This window comes from Festucalex cinctus, chromosome 15 (genome assembly GCF_051991245.1).
Source record: "Festucalex cinctus isolate MCC-2025b chromosome 15, RoL_Fcin_1.0, whole genome shotgun sequence".
NCBI lineage: Eukaryota > Metazoa > Chordata > Actinopteri > Syngnathiformes > Syngnathidae > Festucalex > Festucalex cinctus.
In genome coordinates, this window is record NC_135425.1 from 13452772 (window position 1) to 13470577 (window position 17806).

General features: G+C 42.9%; 1 protein-coding gene across 3 annotated transcripts; it reads left to right on the forward strand.

Annotated features, from left to right (window-relative positions):
* Window positions 1-446: 446 nt before the first annotated feature.
* Window positions 447-16366, forward strand: LOC144002183 (uncharacterized). 3 transcript variants are annotated; one of them, XM_077497169.1, is made up of 15 exons: window positions 447-652; window positions 2591-3041; window positions 3146-3205; window positions 3309-3401; window positions 5022-5055; window positions 5236-5339; window positions 5456-5722; window positions 5925-6018; window positions 6150-6217; window positions 6329-6547; window positions 6627-6689; window positions 6782-6901; window positions 7049-7114; window positions 7384-7524; window positions 7635-16366. In XM_077497169.1, the coding sequence occupies exons 2-15, from the start codon at window positions 2943-2945 to the stop codon at window positions 14766-14768; spliced, it is 8562 nt and encodes a 2853-aa protein (XP_077353295.1). In that variant the 5' UTR covers window positions 447-652; window positions 2591-2942; the 3' UTR covers window positions 14769-16366. The 3 variants fall into 3 exon arrangements, with proteins under 3 accessions (XP_077353295.1, XP_077353293.1, XP_077353294.1); XM_077497167.1 differs by lacking the exon at window positions 447-652 and adding an exon at window positions 1391-1526; XM_077497168.1 differs by lacking the exon at window positions 447-652 and adding an exon at window positions 1569-1627.
* The last annotated feature ends 1440 nt before the right edge of the window (window positions 16367-17806 follow it).

The window sequence follows — 17806 nt, forward strand, 5'->3', positions numbered from 1 at the left end:
AATTTCTTTGCTTTGATTGAATTTTTGTCTGGCCCATTTATAAGTCTCTCATGGACAGTGTTGGGAGGATTACTTTCAAAAGTTATTCTGATACAGTTTCTAATTAGCTGTTGAGAATTTTTATCATTTTTATTTAATGTCATATATTTGGATTACTCTAATTCTAAATATGTTGGAATAAATTCAAACCAAAAAAATCTATATGGTATATATTATATACATTTGTCTGGTCTTTTTGTCTTATATGTATGGTTTTGGAATAATGGAAGAAGCCGAGGTAACCACAATTCAAATCCAAAGCACACAAACTGTGAGGGAGACATGCTAATCACTTAATTATTACGTGACTGGTGCCCGCAAAGCAGTAGCGAAGCACTATGTTTTATAGATAGATAGATAGATAGATAGATAGATAATATCATGGATTACAAGGTAGATGGATCGGTAGAGCGATAAATAGATGACCTCTGAGGAAAAATATATTGATCAGCTTCATAAAACTCTTCAAACATTCCCACGTGACTAGTGTTTACGACGTGTGAAATGTAGAAAAGAGAAATTCGCTTCACCAATCCCCACCTCCCATCCTGTCTCACACGCGGTGACATACGTGGTTAAATACGTGACGTCAACCCCTCGACATTATGAACAGGTAAAATCGGTCATATGGTGTTTATAAGGTAAAGCTGTGGGTGATTCGTCTCGGGAATTATTTAAGTATTTACTTACAAGTTGCTGACGTCGGGTCGCCTGCTAACTAGCGCTCCTCCATGATAGTAACAAGCAGCCCGGATGATTTTGACAGCTTATACGTTTCTTTGTAAATGCTATTTCTAATGAACAAATCCTGCAGTGAATACGATCCAAAGTAATCACGATCCATTCCCTTGAGTAACTGAACAGGTAAAATCGGTCATATGGTGTTTATAAGGTAAAGCTGTGGGTGATTCGTGTCGGGAATTATTTAAGTATTTACTTACAAGTTGCAGACGTCGGGTAGCCTGCTAACTAGCGCTCCTCCGTGATAGTAACAAGCAGCCCGGATGATTTTGACAGCTTATACGTTTCTTTGTAAATGCTATTTATAATGAACAAATCCTGCTGTGAATACGATCCAAAGTAATCACGATCCATTCCCTTGAGTAACTTAATTGTCAAATTGACAGCTTTCGACCCAAACAACCAGCGAGACGTGTTGGCCAAAATGGTGCATTCGAAGACAGTGGGAAATTATATTTTCCTCACTCGGAACGTGTCACTTTTCCCCTGAAAACGTTCGAGGCAAATGTCAAAGTAAAATACATTTTCACATGTCACAACGTGATTTGGAATTACTGAATTAACCACAACAACAATCAATTTATAGGAGTATTCCCCTCAAACGCTCTCAGGGAGGAAATGGGACACAGAGTGGGATGTCCGACGTCAAACGCATCACCACCGTCAGTGGCCAATCAGAGACGCTGGAACGTTAACTATTTTCGAACATTCTCGATCACTGACCCTCCCATTTCAGCTCGGCAGAGGTAAGTGTAGCATCGCAATTGTTTGTAGTCCAGCGTATTATGCTATAAACGTGTGATTTGTCGATTTTCTCCGAATTCTAGTCTACACTACGTTAATACTGGTGATATATTACAATGTATTATGATGTGTTTGAACTTTATGTCATCCTGCTGCTGTTTTAACTGGATACGAAAAGTTAAGCTAATGTCGGTAGTCCACGTGCTAGCTAGCTAGCTACACCATTGGGGTTTGGATATGTTCCAATATTGTTTTAATGTGTATGTAAAAATAAGTTTGATTAGGCTCTAACTCTCAATTGTGTTTATGCTTTGTTACTACATTATACAGTAAAGTTACTGTCTTCTGTGTCGTGTGGGGGATGTTCGTGTTTGGTGAACGGCGCGGCCGTTTAGTGGAGCAGAAAAAAAAGTTTGGTTAGGCTCCAACTCTCAATCGTGTATATACTTTGTTGCTGAACTATACAGTTAAGCTACTGTGTGATCTGTCGTGTGGTGTGGTTTTCGTTTTTGGTGAGCGTCGTGGCCTGCTCGGCCGTGTACCGTAGCCGGACCGATGATGGATTATTGTTATTATTTAAAATATTTTACATTGTTAAAATGACCTTTAATTGACTGACTACAGCGACACATTTGCAAGTTTTCAAAACTGCCTTTTCTTCTGCCTTTAACTATAACCGTTGGTTTCTGTAGTGATGTATTATTGTGCGTTTCATGGCCATCCAACATAGCCATCCGTTTTCCAAACCGTTAATCCTCATGGAAGTTAATTTGAAAGAAGGAATGAGACACTATCTATTAAAATGCAGTTTTTGTTAGTAACGTTACGATCAAATCAGTCTATAATGGATCCAAATTCTTGTTTGGATTTATTCAAGGCTCTGTTCACTCAATCCATTATGATCAATGAACTATATAATGTGTAATGTTACTATATTTATATTGATGACAGTTTATTATTATGTGACTGCTTGCAATGATAACACTGCCTCACTACACTCAATGTACATATTTTATGTTTCATACACATCTGAGATTAATTACAATTTTCTTCTTGACTCTTTTAGCGATCCACTGAGCACTGTGCGAATTGGAAAGCTGCTGACTGTGATACTTGGATTCCAAACCTTCATCACTGCCTTGGACTTCGACCTTGACTACCTGTCACCATCTTGAGCCCAAACAACATATTACACATAGAAGATCTATAGTACTGCATCACAGAGACTAGAACATAAATACAACAGAACTTGCACTCAACAGCACATTACAAACACTAATATTACTTTAATACTTTTTTTGTGTTTAAAGTTATTTTCTTTTTTTTCTTTTTTTTTCACTTCCAGTTTAACTTTGACTATCTTGGGAAGTTTTTTTTCCTTTTCTTTTTTCTCTTATAGAGAAGGAAGCTGTAGCAGCATGCCGCGGAAGGGGAAACGTTCTGAGGCAGCCAAGCGCCAATGGAAGAAGCTGGACCTTGCTGCTCCGGAACTGAGCCCAAACAGCGCACCCCAGCAGGTACTTTGCCTCTCTTAATCCTGCACTTGGCTGCCTACTAAATGGTGTATTCTGTTTTGAGTCACACTGCTTGGTTCTCAATGTACTATATATTTTGTTTTCAGCCTCGGTCCCCACCTCCTGCCACCACTGATGGGACCACGATGCAGTCTCCAGTGAAGAAGGTATGAGCTTCACGAACATATTTTAATAAGAGTTTCTGTTATTGTTATTATTATTATTATTATTTAAAAAAAATTATCCTAACCATTTGCGCTGTGTATTTAGAAGGCCAGAGTCCGAACTTCAGCTCCATCCAGCCGGCCCTGCACCATCGATGCCCACTCGCCACCGCATACCTCCGCCGTGGCTCACCACCAGGTATGTTCTACAGCAGGCAAATTGCATTAACTTTGTTAATGTGCAGTTGAGGTTCAACGGTACAGGTAGCCTACGGTATGGTCCATACCTCGGCTTTTGAGCCATGGTTTTGATACCTGATTTGTGCATAAATAAAACTGACCCCCCCCTCCCCCCAATTCCCTTTATTTTGCTTGTCAGCAAAAATTGTGTTGTGCAATAAACACATTTTAACACTATGCAGTAGTATAACATATGTATTATTATTTTTATTATTATTATTATTAATAATAATAATAATTATAATTATTATAATAATAATAATAACATTTTTATTGTCAAATGAAGGAATAACATTTTTTTTTATATTGTAAAATAAGCAAGTTTAATGTGTTCCTAGTTAGTTAATTTTAGTTACCATAGATGATGTTCAACTATTGGATATTGATGCACATTTAAGTTTGTGCCTGATTGGTCAATTTCAGCTAAAAGAATAAAAAAAAATCCACATGAAAATTGCATGTCTTTGCGATATGCATTGCATTGGCCAATATTGCAACATTGATATTTTTTTCCATATATTGCCCAGCCGTAGTGTGTTATTTTCTTTTGTTTATCTGCGATAAATATTATTTTTCTTGTTACAAAACCTTGTTTCTAAATGTCAAAAACACACGTCTCCTTTATGTGTTTATTAAAAAACATGCGGACTCGTGGCAAGGGATAATTATTTTTTTTCCCCCGGGGTGCACTGTGCAGGGCGATGTGTCATTTGTTTAGTTTTGTTTTCGGCCTCTTGACTGTTTATGGCCAGTGCGGATTTACGGGAGTCGTGGATTGAATGGCGACGATGGGGCGCTGAGTTCTTCAAGCCAGTCGGGACGAATCAAGCGCGCCGTCGGTCGCACTCATTTGTTTCATTGTTCTCGTGCATCTCTGTCGCTTTCACGTGTGTGTTCTGATGCATTTTACCGGCTGGGGGACCAAGGGTTGGTGTTGACAGGGCTTGGTGAATGTCCGCTTTCCTGTGTTGAAGCATACTGCTGCGCCGAGCAACGCTCCCGTTCAAAATGGTTTAACATATGGGACATGTTACAAGCAACGTTTACAGACAGTAAAAATTCAGTTTGCCATTTTCACTCCCTCGTCGTCATATTTGATAAGGAAGCTGAAATTATTCCACACCACTTCTTCAAACTTTGGTCTGTCAACTCCGCAGCTTGCGCTTGTTTTTCCGCTTCTGTGTGAGTAGGCGAAACCTCAACACTGATTAGACATTAGCTCGCGAGGAGGGCTTTTCTCTAGCCTGCGCGGCTGCCTTGGCTTGCACGTACACACACACTGGCGTGTAAGCTTCAATAAATACAAAATTGTTGCGGACCAAAAACCTGCGGTCCATCAGGGCGTGTTGTCCCGCACAGGGCGGACCGAACGGTCTAGTCCAACACTGAGAACCGTTGCATCCCTAATGTGTAGTAGGGCTGCTAAGATTAATCGACTAGTCACTTAGGAACAAAACAACCGGGCAATTTAAATTTCGAAAAATGTAACCATTACAACATATCTTTGTTTTTAACTCTTATTATGGTGACTGCACACGCCTAAAATTCCAATGATTGAAATGTCTGTTGTATGTTTTAGGTGTCCCCTGTTGGTGCCAAGGCTCTGGTACCAGGTCAGTCATCATTTTACTTACTACACCTAATTTTGCAGCAGTTTTACAATCGATTTATAAAAATTTTCAGATTTTGCAGTTTCATATGCACTCAAAGTGGAACATGTACTTTGTACTGCGCATTGTCAGTAACTGAAGTTGTGAGACTTGACATAGTGTTCTGTGTGTGCATCAATATAGGCAGAGGCTCTGGTTCACGCCACAGGATTCGGGAATGGCCAGTTTCAGCTGTGACTGGGCGGAGGCACAAACTGGTCATTCCAGCATTGAACCAGGACAACAAGGTATGTTTTATAAACAACTCGACCTATAAAACAAATTAACAATTTCATTGGTGCTTTTTAAAAATGTATTAATTTATTGCTTTTTTTTTTTTTTGCTTTTTTTTTTTTTTTAATAGTTTGTCCTGGTTGTTGGTGACTCCCACCTGAGAGCCATTGCCGATGGGATTGTGAAGATGCCGGAGGGACGTTTCCCGTATGCTGTGATGTCCACCCCGGGTGCCAGGGCCTCCGAGTTGCGCGCTGAGGTGCTGAATGTAGTTCTGCCTCGGTCACCCGAGGTGGTCTGCATTTTGGCTCCCAGCAACAACTTGGGCCGCCCCATCGCTGAGGCAGCGGCTGACTTTGGCCAGTTCTTGCACACCGTCTGCAGCCGCTGGCCCAACGTAAGTTCACAGATTTCCATTATATAGTTCATACATTTACATTTCAAATATGTACTTGCATGTTAGTTCAAATATTTTCTGTTTAAAATATATTTGAGCCTTTTCCCATAGTTTAGAAGTTAATGCATATTGTAGGATGGAATATTTAATGAAAGTTCATCTTGCACCAGATGTATTTTTTACTGTTATAAACTTTGTGCAGGTTGTTGTCCTGGACTTTCCCCCTCGCCTGAACGTCGAGCTGGCTCAGCAAGACCTTCTTCGCCAGGAGTACAACCGGGTGGCAGCACTTATGGGTACGTTCCATGTTGAAAATTGTTTTCACGATTAATGTTCTACTTTCCTTACGTCACCTCCTGATCTGATTTCATTTGTGTGTCTCAGCGGGACTATTGAACTAACAATTTGTTTTTCTTTGTTACTATAGGTATTCGTTACCTATCTGTTGCTGGCCACTTCCCGCTGTCACACCTTCACTTGTGGTGTAGAGACGGAGTAAGTACATTAGTTGCTGCAAACAAACAAAAAAAATGTTAATTTTATATGGGCTCATCCTGTCAAAAGTATGTTTGTAGATTTATATTTATTTCTGTTCATGTCTGAAAGGTACACCTCAGTGACAGCGATGGGATGCCAGTGCTTGCGCAGTTGCTGTGGGCTGCCGTCAACCTGCGACTGGAGAGGACTGCACCACCTGCGCCAGCTGCTCCTCGGAGTTCACGACCAGCTCGAGTGTTCAGACCAAAAGTGGTTGTTAAGGGTGAGGTCACTGCACCTCAGCCTTCCAACCCTTTTGACTGGACACTCGTCGGGAAGGCCAAGGAGGTAAACGCAAGTCTAATGTGTTTTTGAAAACCTTAAATTTTATGAATGTCTATTGCAATAATGTCACTTGTCATTTCAGAGCAATTCGGTTGTGGACTCTGAGGTCACCTGTGGGCCCACTGGGTGGATGGGCACTCTCCAGGTTTGTGATGATAATCATAGCTTCATTCAGCCTTTTAGCATGGCACAGGTTAAAATTCCATTTATTTTTTATTTTTATTTTTTTTTAAACAGTGCAACATCCCATTGAACCCTTTGAGGTTCAGCCCACCCATGTTGAAGGCGATGGACAAGCTGGTTCCATCTCATCTTCCCAGCCCTGAGGACTACCCAGTGGTTGCAAAGGACCAGAAGGTATTTCAAATTTCCTTTTTGTTTGCCCTTTGTCTCAACATATCTTTTCATGCCCAAAAAAAAAAGCATGGTGAATTGTGCACTCTTGTAGTAACGATGCGTCACAGTTTTTTTTAATACAAATTTTTTTTTGCTCTTTCTCTTCAGACATCCACTGAGGGGCGCAGACGACGACGGCGGCCAGCCCCCAACAGGACACGGAGAGAGCGCCAGGTTTGTATTGCATTCTTATCAGCCCAGAGATGTCTTACTTAAAAGCACAATCACAAGTTAGTGACGGTTCACACAAGTGCTGTGTGTTAAAAAATCAATCCATCCATTTTCTTGCCCGCTTATTCCACACAAAAGGCAGCGGGGGGTGCTGGAGCCTATCTCAGCTGGCTTTGGGCAGTAGGCGGGGTACACCCTGGACTGGTTGCCAGTCAAACCCAGGGCATGTTAAAAGAATCATTGCGGTTAAATTGGCTTGTTTGTTGTTTTAGCCAGAAGAAAGGCCTGCCCCTGCGGAGTTGCCTTCCAGACCATCATCGCCCAGTCGTCCAGAGGAAGTGGTAGGGACCGAGGACATCGCTTCCTGCTCCGGCATGCCACCACAGCATATTGTTGCAGCTGGGACCGAAGAGGTAATTTTTTTTACTTTTTGTATGTATACTCAACATGTAAAAAAAAAAAATATATATATATATATATTAGTTAGAATGTATGATAATTAACATTGTTTCAATCATTTCAGGATTCTGCTGTGGGACTTGCTCGCCGCACGCTAACCATGAGGGCCACACATTCACAGATGGATGAGAGGTACTCAAGTTTTTCTCGCAACCACCAGTGTACGTGTATGGCTCTGACTTTCTTGGCCTACCACGCTGAGGGGTTTAATTTGTTTAATTCGCTTGACCTTGACAGAGTGCTTGAACGCGGGGACACACTTTACGTGGGTACTAAACAGCAATTGATTTTAGACAATAACTTTCGAAGTGATCACTTAACTGTTGAGGAGATGCCAAAACAAGTCATGACAGACGGCAATGTCTATAATGTACAGATGTATGATCTCAGCGTTGGTTATGTAATAGATGACGGTCATTCACAAAGTGACTTTGGATTGTCTCTTGGAGCTCAACTTGAGTGCTTGTCACAAAATGTCACTCATGCTTTCTTTATTGTGAATCCAGAGTGCTTTGCAGTATTCCGTGACAGATCAGGATACTTTGGGTTGTTTGATTCACATTCCAGATCTGAAGTAGGCTTGCCACACCGAAACGGAACTGCAATTATGATCACTTTCTCTCACTTGAGTGGCTTGGTTGAGCATTTCCGTCAGCTTTTTGAAGGACAAAGCCGGTTTGCAACTTATGAGTTTGTGCCAGTCTCTTTTCATATTGATGCCAGTTCCATTTACAGACATCACGATTCAACTACGATTTCAAACGCTAAGGAAAAGCTACAAATTGAGTCAGGTGATTCACCAACTAAAGAGCTACAAATTGAGCCAGGTGATTCACCAACTAAAGAGCTACAAATTGAGCTTGCTGGTGCGCCAATTCAAGTGCTACATCGTGAGGTAGATGTTGTACCAAATAGCCAAGCAAGCGAAATTAAAGGGGATGAAAATATTCTAGACACCCAGCACAGACTCAAACTGTACCACGTTAAAGAACTTTCCAAACGGACTAAAAATCAGCGAGCAAAACTTTTGTACAGAGAACGCCAACGTATTCTTAAGTGCCAACAACAACTGTCAACTACATCTGATTCTACAGTGGAAACAGTTAAACAAAAACAACAAATCCGCATGTATAACAGATATCACAGTGATCCTGCTTTTAAGGAAAACAAGAAGCTATATCTGAAAGACAAATACCACCACAATCTTGCTTTTCAACAAAAGCACAAGATATTGGTGAAAACGTACTATCGAGAGAAATGCCGAAATGATCTTTCTTTTCAAATTAGGCGTCAAAAGTATGTGCAAGAGAGGTACAGAAAGGATCTTTCTTTTCAAAGCAAGCAGAAAAATTACATGCAAGAGAGGTACAGAAAGGATCTTTCTTTTCAAAGCAAGCAGAAAAATTACATGCAAGACAGGTACAGAAAGGATCTTTCTTTTCAAAGCAAGCAGAAAAATTACATGCAAGACAGGTACAGAAAGGATCTTTCTTTTCAAAGCAAGCAGAAAAATTACATGCAAGACAGGTACAGAAAGGATCTTTCTTTTCAAAGCAAGCAGAAAAATTACATGCAAGACAGGTACAGAAAGGATCTTTCTTTTCAAAGCAAGCAGAAAAATTACATGCAAGACAGGTACAGAAAGGATCTTTCTTTTCAAAGCAAGCAGAAAAATTACATGCAAGACAGGTACCAACAAGATTCGGCTTTCAGGCTTTCGCATATTAGGCGCTGTATAAAAAACAGAAAGGACAGGCGTGATTCAAATGTGCTACAACGTATTCATCACAAGTTAAATTGTGCTCTGAAAATAAAAAAGAAATATAATCGCATAATTCCCCAGTGTCAGGAAATCGAGCAGGATCAGGCAGACTATGTAGAAGACGTCTCTGTGGAAATTAATCAGGACCCCATATATCCAGAAATGGAAGCCGCCATAGCTTCTTTCCGGGAAAGGGTCCGGCATGGGCCGACATATATCTGCACAGTGTGCCACCGTGCTCTTTTCCCCAATCAAGTCAAACATTGCAAACGAGCCAGATACACCAAAAATGTTGATGTGGTGTTTGTGTGCTTGACAGGCCAATTTGTGCATGTTTGTTGTTGCGCTGCCCCATGCACCGTTCCTCAAGAACGGATGCAGGAGTGGATTTGCCAAACCTGTGACAACCATCTGTTCAGAGGTGCCATGCCACCCCAGGCAGTGGCAAATAACTTGGCACTGGTACCCATTCCCGAAGAGCTGTCAGAATTAAATGTACTTGAACGACAGCTCATTGCAAAAATCATTCCTTTTGCAAAGATTGTTGCGTTGCCCAAAGGACAGCAAAGGGCCATACACGGTTCTGTGGTGTGCGTTCCATCAGAGATGGAAGCCGCAGTAAACTCCCTCCCAAGGCCGCGCAGTGAGGCTCAGCTTCTCCAGGTCAAGCTGAAGCGCCGCATTGCTTACAAAGGTTACCAGCATTTTTACACTGTCAACATGACAAATGTCTTGGCAGCACTGAGGAGCCTGAAATGCTTTCATCCAGAATACAAAAATGTATCTATAAATGAAAACGCTCAGTTTGAAAGTTTCCAAGAAGAGGAAGACGAAGGGGTAGGAGAAGAGAACGTCCCTGAGGCTGATGCACAGCCAGGGAGCAGCAACACCCCTGCAAACAAAGAGCAACAGACTCCCCAAGAAAGCCAAGAGGAACTCAGGCCGGGCTTGACACTCGACACCTGTATGCAGCCTCCTGACATTGCACAGGAAAAATTGTCATATGGGGACGGCATATTTAGCATTGCTCCTGCCCAAGGAAACAAGCCGGTCGGATTTTTTGCCGTGCCAAAGCTGGAAGCCATGGCCTTTCCTGTTCAGTTCCCAACAGGACAGAACACACTCGATGAGGCGAGAGAAGTTAAGTTGTCACCGAGTCTGTATTTCAATGCGAGGTTATTCTCCGTTGACACGCGATTTGCCAAAGATCAAAGTTATCTTTTCTTTGCGCAGTTTGTGACAGAAACCCATTTGGCCACTAACAGCATGTCCATTCAGGGACGCAAGGGGAGAGCCTTCACTCGGGATGGGCGTAAAATTTCAAACAGGATGCTTCAGGACAAAGATGAACTGGAGAAGCTCATCCAAAATGAGGAGGCAACGCGCTTCATGCAGCCCTTGAGAGGCACCCCAGCCTTTTGGGAGAGTGCCCTGAGGGACCTCCATGCAATGACCAGGCAATTGGGCAAGCCGACATTCTTTCTTACCTTTTCTGCTGCGGAAATGAGATGGCCAGAAGTAATTGACGTTGTCAAAGCGCAGCAAGGTGAGCAAGGGGACTTTTCCGATCTTGACTGGAATGCCAAATGCGATGTTCTTCGCAGCAATCCAGTCACAGTGATGCGGCTTTTTGAAAAAAGAATGGACGCTCTGATGGCATTCATCCTGTCTCCTGCACAACCCGTCGGTCCAGTAGAAGACTACTTCTATCGTGTGGAATTTCAAGCAAGAGGAAGTCCGCATGCTCATATGGTGCTCTGGATTAAGGGTGCGCCAGTAATTGAAGAAGCCGACCCCAGATGTTGTCAAGATGCTATTGCATTCATTGACAAATACATTACTTGCAAGATACCGGACCCAATTGAGGACCCTGAACTGCACGACATTGTCACCAGTGTTCAGGCACACAGCAAAAACCACACGAAGTCTTGTAGGAAAGGTAACGTTTCTTGCAGATTTGGGTACCCCAAACTGCCGATGGACGAAACCACCATCACGTTTCCATTCCACACAGACACCGAAGACGTCGCAGCGGAAAAGGGTGAAGAAGGTCAGCAGGGGAAGAAGACGGCCAAATCAGCTCGCCTCACCGAAAAACAAAGGGAGGCTAAAGAAGAGCTACAACACATCAGACAGATGCTCATGGATGCGGATGTCCCACAGGACTTGCCAGAGCTTCTCAAAAGGGCCAATATGACCATGGACAACTACAAGGACAGCGTCAACAATCTGACCACTGGAATGGTTGTCATGTTGAAGCGTGCTCCAACGGAAAGCTGGATAAATGCGTACAACCCACATCTGCTGCGGGCATGGAATGCCAACATGGATATTCAGTACGTGCTTGATGACGTTGCTTGTCTCATGTACATGATGTCGTACATTTCCAAACCGGAGCACGCGATGTCAGAGTTCCTCACGTCTGTCGTCAAAGACTTGAAGACAAAGCCTATTGTCAACAAAAAAGACGAGATGAGGAAAATAATGGCGGCGTACTCCAAGCACAGAGAGGTGAGTGCTCAAGAAGCCGTGGTACGGACCTGCAGTCTCCCTCTGAAGAAGTGCTCGCGCAGCATAGTCTTTATCCAGACTACTGAGGATGGCCTGAAATTGAGTCTACCCATGAGTAGACTGAAGACCATGCATCCGGATGCAGACAATGTGTGGATGTCGGGTCTGCCAGACAAATACGTGGCAAGACCTAGAACGCCACTGTTTGAACGGATGTGTCTCGCTGAATTCGCATCCGAATACCGGGTCGTCTATGGAAAGCAGATTGAGGGCAAGAATGTCATTCCCCTCTTTGACGGCAAAGGATTCATCCAGAAGCGGACTGGAAGACATGCCATCATCAGATTCACTCGCTTCTCAATCAAAAAGTATCCTGAGAAGTATTATAGGACCCAGCTTAAATTGTACTTACCCCACAGAGACGACAGTGAACTTACATCGGAAACTGAGAAAACGTACGAGGAGTTCTACAGTGCCGGGGAATCGATGTTGGGTCGGGTAAAGGCTATCGTCGATCGAAATCGCAATCGGTACGAAGGACAGGGAAAGACCGTGGACAATGCAATCGAAAAAATGAAAGAGCTACGTGCGGTTCTCAATGCGTGGAGCACTTTTGCGCCGGAGGTAGAAGTAGAGCGTTTGGAGTGTGTAGCTGAGCGTGAATCGAATCCGGTACAGGAAGACCCACAAGATGAGGTTCCAGCCTACCAGGACGGTAGCGCTGTGGTTTTGCCTGTAGTTGAGGCACCAAAGTTGAGTCCCGACTTTGTGAGGAAGATGTACCGTAGTCTCAATGAAACGCAAGCGTCCGTCTTCTACGCTGTGCGTGACTGGTGTTTGAAGCGCATTTCTGATTGTCACCTCGAGCCATTCTTTTATTTCATCTCCGGAGGAGCTGGCTGCGGTAAATCGCATGTAATCAAGTGCATTTACCAAGAAGCCAGTAAGATTCTCCGCCAGCTTCCCAGGTTCCGTGACGAAGCTGATATGTCCAAGCCTGCTGTGCTGCTGGCAGCATTCACTGGCACGGCAGCTTACAACATCTCAGGGAAAACGCTTCATTCCCTCTTGAAACTCCCCAAGAACCTAAAGCCTCCTTACCAGGCGCTGGGGAATACGTTGGACGCATTGAGAGCAGCCCTTTGCAACACTGAAATTTTGATCATTGATGAGATATCCATGGTCTCCAAGGAACTCTTTGCCTATGTCCACTGGAGATTTCAGCAGATCAAGGGCAACAAGAAACCATTTGGGGGCATCTCCGTTCTTGCAGTTGGGGACTTCTACCAACTGCCACCCCTTGGAAGATCCAAACCCCTCTGCGTTTCTGAGGACGATCTTCTTGACCTCTGGACAGATTTTCAGATGGTCAACCTTACAGAAATCATGCGGCAGAAAGATGACGTTGCTTTTGCCGAACTTTTGAACAGGATCAGGGAGAAGAGGAAGGCGGATCCACTTGCCGATGGTGACAGAGCGTTGCTCACCACGGCTGTCTCGGATGTGCGAGACCTCCCTGCCGATACTCTGCATATCTTTCCCACCAATAAAGAGGTGGATAGGCACAACGCTGCAACTGTGGCTGCTCTCAAATTGACTGTTGTCAATATTCCTGCAGAGGACTACAGGAAAGACCCACGATCAGGAAGAATGGTCATTGTGACCAAAGTGATCATGGGGACAAAAAGGGATCTACCTGATTCCCTTCAAGCTGGTGTAGGAGCACGGGTTATGGTTCTGAGGAATTTGGATGTTGAGGATGGACTTGTGAATGGGACCTTTGGCACAATTGGCAACATTGTTCAAAGCGCAAGTAAAGTGACCTTGCTCGGACTTAGGCTAGACAATCCCGAAGCAGGCCAGAAATTCCACAAGAAAATTCTGGGGCCTACGGATAACTTGGTCTATATCGAACGGTCAGAGGAAAACTTGTGCAAAAAAGGCGTGGTCAGGCGGCAATTTCCCATGAAGCTTGCCTTTGGATGCACGGCTCACAAAGTGCAAGGCATGACAATGAGCTCTGCAGTTGTGTCTCTTAAGCGTGTGTTTGAACCTGGAATGGCCTATGTTGCGCTAAGCCGCACGACGTCACTCCAAGGATTAAAGATCATCGACTTCGATGAATCAAAAATCTATGCCAACCCCAATGTTACGACTGCAATGGACAGTATGAAACACGCTTCTTTCCAAAGTACAAGACCACTGTTGTACTTTTCCAAAATGCCACAATCTGCTTTTCCTACCTTGACCATTGTTCATCACAACACCGAGGGGCTTTCATCTCATATGGAGGACTTGAAGTCTCATCATGAATTGAGACTGGCAGATGTCCTTTGCCTCACTGAAACTCATTTGTCTGGATCCTTTTTCCCCCATCACTTGCAGCTGGAGGGATGCAGCACTTTTGTGCGCAACAGACAGGTTTCATATTCAAATAGACTGGACATGGCCCAAAAAGAGGGTGGCGGAGTCGCAGTCTATTATCGCGATTGTCTTCGAGCGGAGCCCCGTCGGTTTATTCAAAATGTGCTTGACCTGGAATTCGCTGTCATCAGGGTTGACGCTCCTGTCAAGGCTTTGATAGCTACGGTCTACAGGCCACCAAACCTGAATCTTGGCACATTTCTTCCAAACCTTGGAAGTCTCTTGGACGCTTTGGCATTGATGGACTGCCAACCTATTGTTGTTTGTGGCGACTTTAATGAGGATTTGCTTTCAAAGGGAAGGAAATCCATTCTGGACTTTTTTCAATCCAGAGGCTTTTCACAGTTGATCACCCAGGCCACAACTGGAAAGCAGACTCTGATTGATCACATTTACATATCTCAACCAGATTCTTGTGTTCAATCAGGCGTTCTGCACACGTACTACAGTTACCACAGTCCGGTCTACTGTGTGTTAACTTCTTGTGTGATCTCATTGTAGATCACTTTGGGCTTTGATGGTCATGGAGCTTGTGATGTTCGCTTGTTGTGGCTTTTGTGACATCTACCTGATCTTGGGAGGTGTAGGTTGTTTGTGTTGGCGGCTTTCAGGCATCCAGTGATCATGCAGTAAGTGTTCACTGTACTTCATTTGCGTTTCATTAGGCTGCTTCACCGAGTCGGGGCAGAAACCGTCCACTTTTGCATCAAAATATGTATATATGTGAAAAGTATAAAAACATCTTTCTCGTTCGTCTTGAAACTCGCCAGGATGCATCATCTGAACAATCCTAGTAAAGTTTTTTTCTGAATATTTCATTTGATACATTCGCACTTTTCTGGACACTCTAAAAGATGTTTTATTCATGCAGTCTGTCTTTCTCAAGTTGACCCACCAAAGGTACTCCACATCTGTTTGGGTCACAGTGGATATTTTTCTATTGTTTGACATGTATACTCTTGTTAAGGGCACCATTTTCATAATTGTGCCTTTACAAATGTTGTTGAGCCTTTCATACCACTGCTCAAAAAAGGGGGATACTCTACTTTAAATTGTTAACACTGAAATGCTAAATCCTTTTCTTGTTGAAAATTGGCATCATAACAAAATTACACTCGAAATCAGAGCGGCCAATCATGTTTTTAGTACATAATATTTATCATAGTTCCAAAAATATTGAGCTTCATATTCAATTTAAGACCTGGGATATGTCATAGAAGCGCTTCCTTATTTTGAGCAGTGTCGTATAAAGGTACTTTTAATCAGTGTGCTTTTCTGTTAGCAGGGCATCGTTCAAGAGAGACAGTTCAGGACTTGAATGTTTTGTTTATGTTTTGTTTATCCTTCTTGTGATTGTGACTGAAACACAATGATAAACGTGTTGGTGTGAGTCAACAACTGCGATGGTAAGTGATGATTGATTATTGAATTGATCTCGGCAAACATGGGACAATAATTATTTTTTTTCACATGCAATACAGGTGGATGGAGCACAGCAACGGGCACGACTTGACACGGCCAAGGATGTTCAAGTTAGTCACATTACTTCACCCTGACAATTGAATCACTTTGAAATTGGTCATTTAATCTCGTCTACTATTACATTCTACAGGATTCATCACTAAAAAAGGTCACGTGTATTGGCTGAATATTCATATTAAGTTATAACTGTTCTGTTCAGCTGCCTATCTTCTAACAACTTGTTCCTCTGTGTGCTCAGGAAACGATGAAGATGACGCTCGCCTCACAGTACCAAACATCTGGCAAGATCCTGTGGATAACTGTTCAGTTCAGCTGCCTATCTTCTAACAACTTGTTCCTTTGTGTGCTCAGGAAACGATGAAGATGACGCCCGCTTCACAGTACCAAACATCTGGCAAGATCCTGTGGAACAAAGACCCAAAACGGCTCTTTTAAGAGCTACTTTTACATCTACTTTGGAGTAACATTCCTGCAAAATTGATCAGCACCAACGTGTCTTTAATATACAATGCACATTAGCATGCTGCTAACTTAGCATGCTAATGCTAGCTTGCTGACTGATTGAGAGGTAAAGTACACCAACATTTGACAAACTGTTCAGTGCAATGCTAAGTTAGCACGCTAATGCTAATGTTAGCTTAGCATGCTAATCCTCCTGCAAAGTTAACATGTAGGAAGTGACCCAGAGTGCGTTCGGCTTTCCGCCTTGCGAGAGTCAGCAGTCACATCCAAAATTTCCACGGGAAATTTTTTTTTCTAGTTATTATTATGTCTTATTCTTCACATTTTTTCAGACGAAATGCGGGTCGTACCGTAGAACGTACCGGCACAAGTGAGGTATCAAAAGATGCGTCTCGATTTGACTCGGCGGGGTACCATTTTTTTTCGGAATTTCGAGTTACCATGGCGACGCAATTCCCCAAAAACCCCCCCAAAAAGTCCCATAGGAATGAATGGAGAAGGGGAAAAAACCTCCACAAATTTAACACCTTTTTCGAAGCCACGCTGCGCGCACATACATTGACCGACCGAGACGATTTTTAGCTCATTTTGTTGCAATTTTTCCCATCTTTAGCTCTGTGTTGAAATTTTTTTTAAGAAATGTAAGCGCTCCCTCCTGTGCGGGTTCAAAGACAGGGTGTGAAATGAAGAAAAAGAGGCTCTTTCCATTAGTGTGTATTGCGTTTGCTAGAGTGGAGCAATCAGCGCTAGAGTGGAGAGACAAAAAAAATTCTTTCCAAAAATTTCACTTCAACTCGTCACCGTGGCCACAATATTTGCTCAGTAAACATCAAATTTGGATATTTTGTAGTCACAAGGGTCTTCTTTCTGACAAACCCACTTTTGTGCGGCAAAGGTGTCATTTAGTACCTTTTATTTGACTTGAAGCGAGGGGAAGTCGCACTTTTTCGCCCATTGAGCCCCATGTTATTTTCGCCGCCTTTTTTTGTCATTTTTTTTCAAAGTCACACGTTTTCAACCTGCTCTAATTTGGTCATTTTTTATCCGATTTAAAAAATGAGAACATGCTTGCGTTCCCCAAAGCCTTGCCGTTCTAACGGGGCATTTCTGAAATCTGTATCTTAAACCGTTCAGTCGTGAGAGCCTTTTGTTCGAGGTGTGCGCTTTCTCATAGAACTCAATTGAAGCAAGCAAAATGTTCGCCCACCTGGTACTTAGGAAATGTGTGTGCGTGAATGCGCATATTTGTTAAAGTGACAGTAACCCATTTTCAGTTTAGTGATTATGGCTTAACTTCCACATTTCTTGATCAATTAAAACCATTCGAATTTTAAACTCTTCAGATCATTCCCTATTTTCGCTTAATAAAAAAAAATCAAAGCACAATATAATATTTTTGTTTATGAAATGTAATGTAATGAACTGCTATTTAAATGGTGCTTTTTGAGCTATTCTGCCCACTCTCTCACTTCTGCACAGCAACTGCCTCAGCCAATCAGAGCTGCTTGTTGTCATCCACGCCTGGAATTTCCCCACCACCGCCCACACACAGTGGCGGCCATCTTGGCCAGGGATTCTCACATTACTGTCCATAC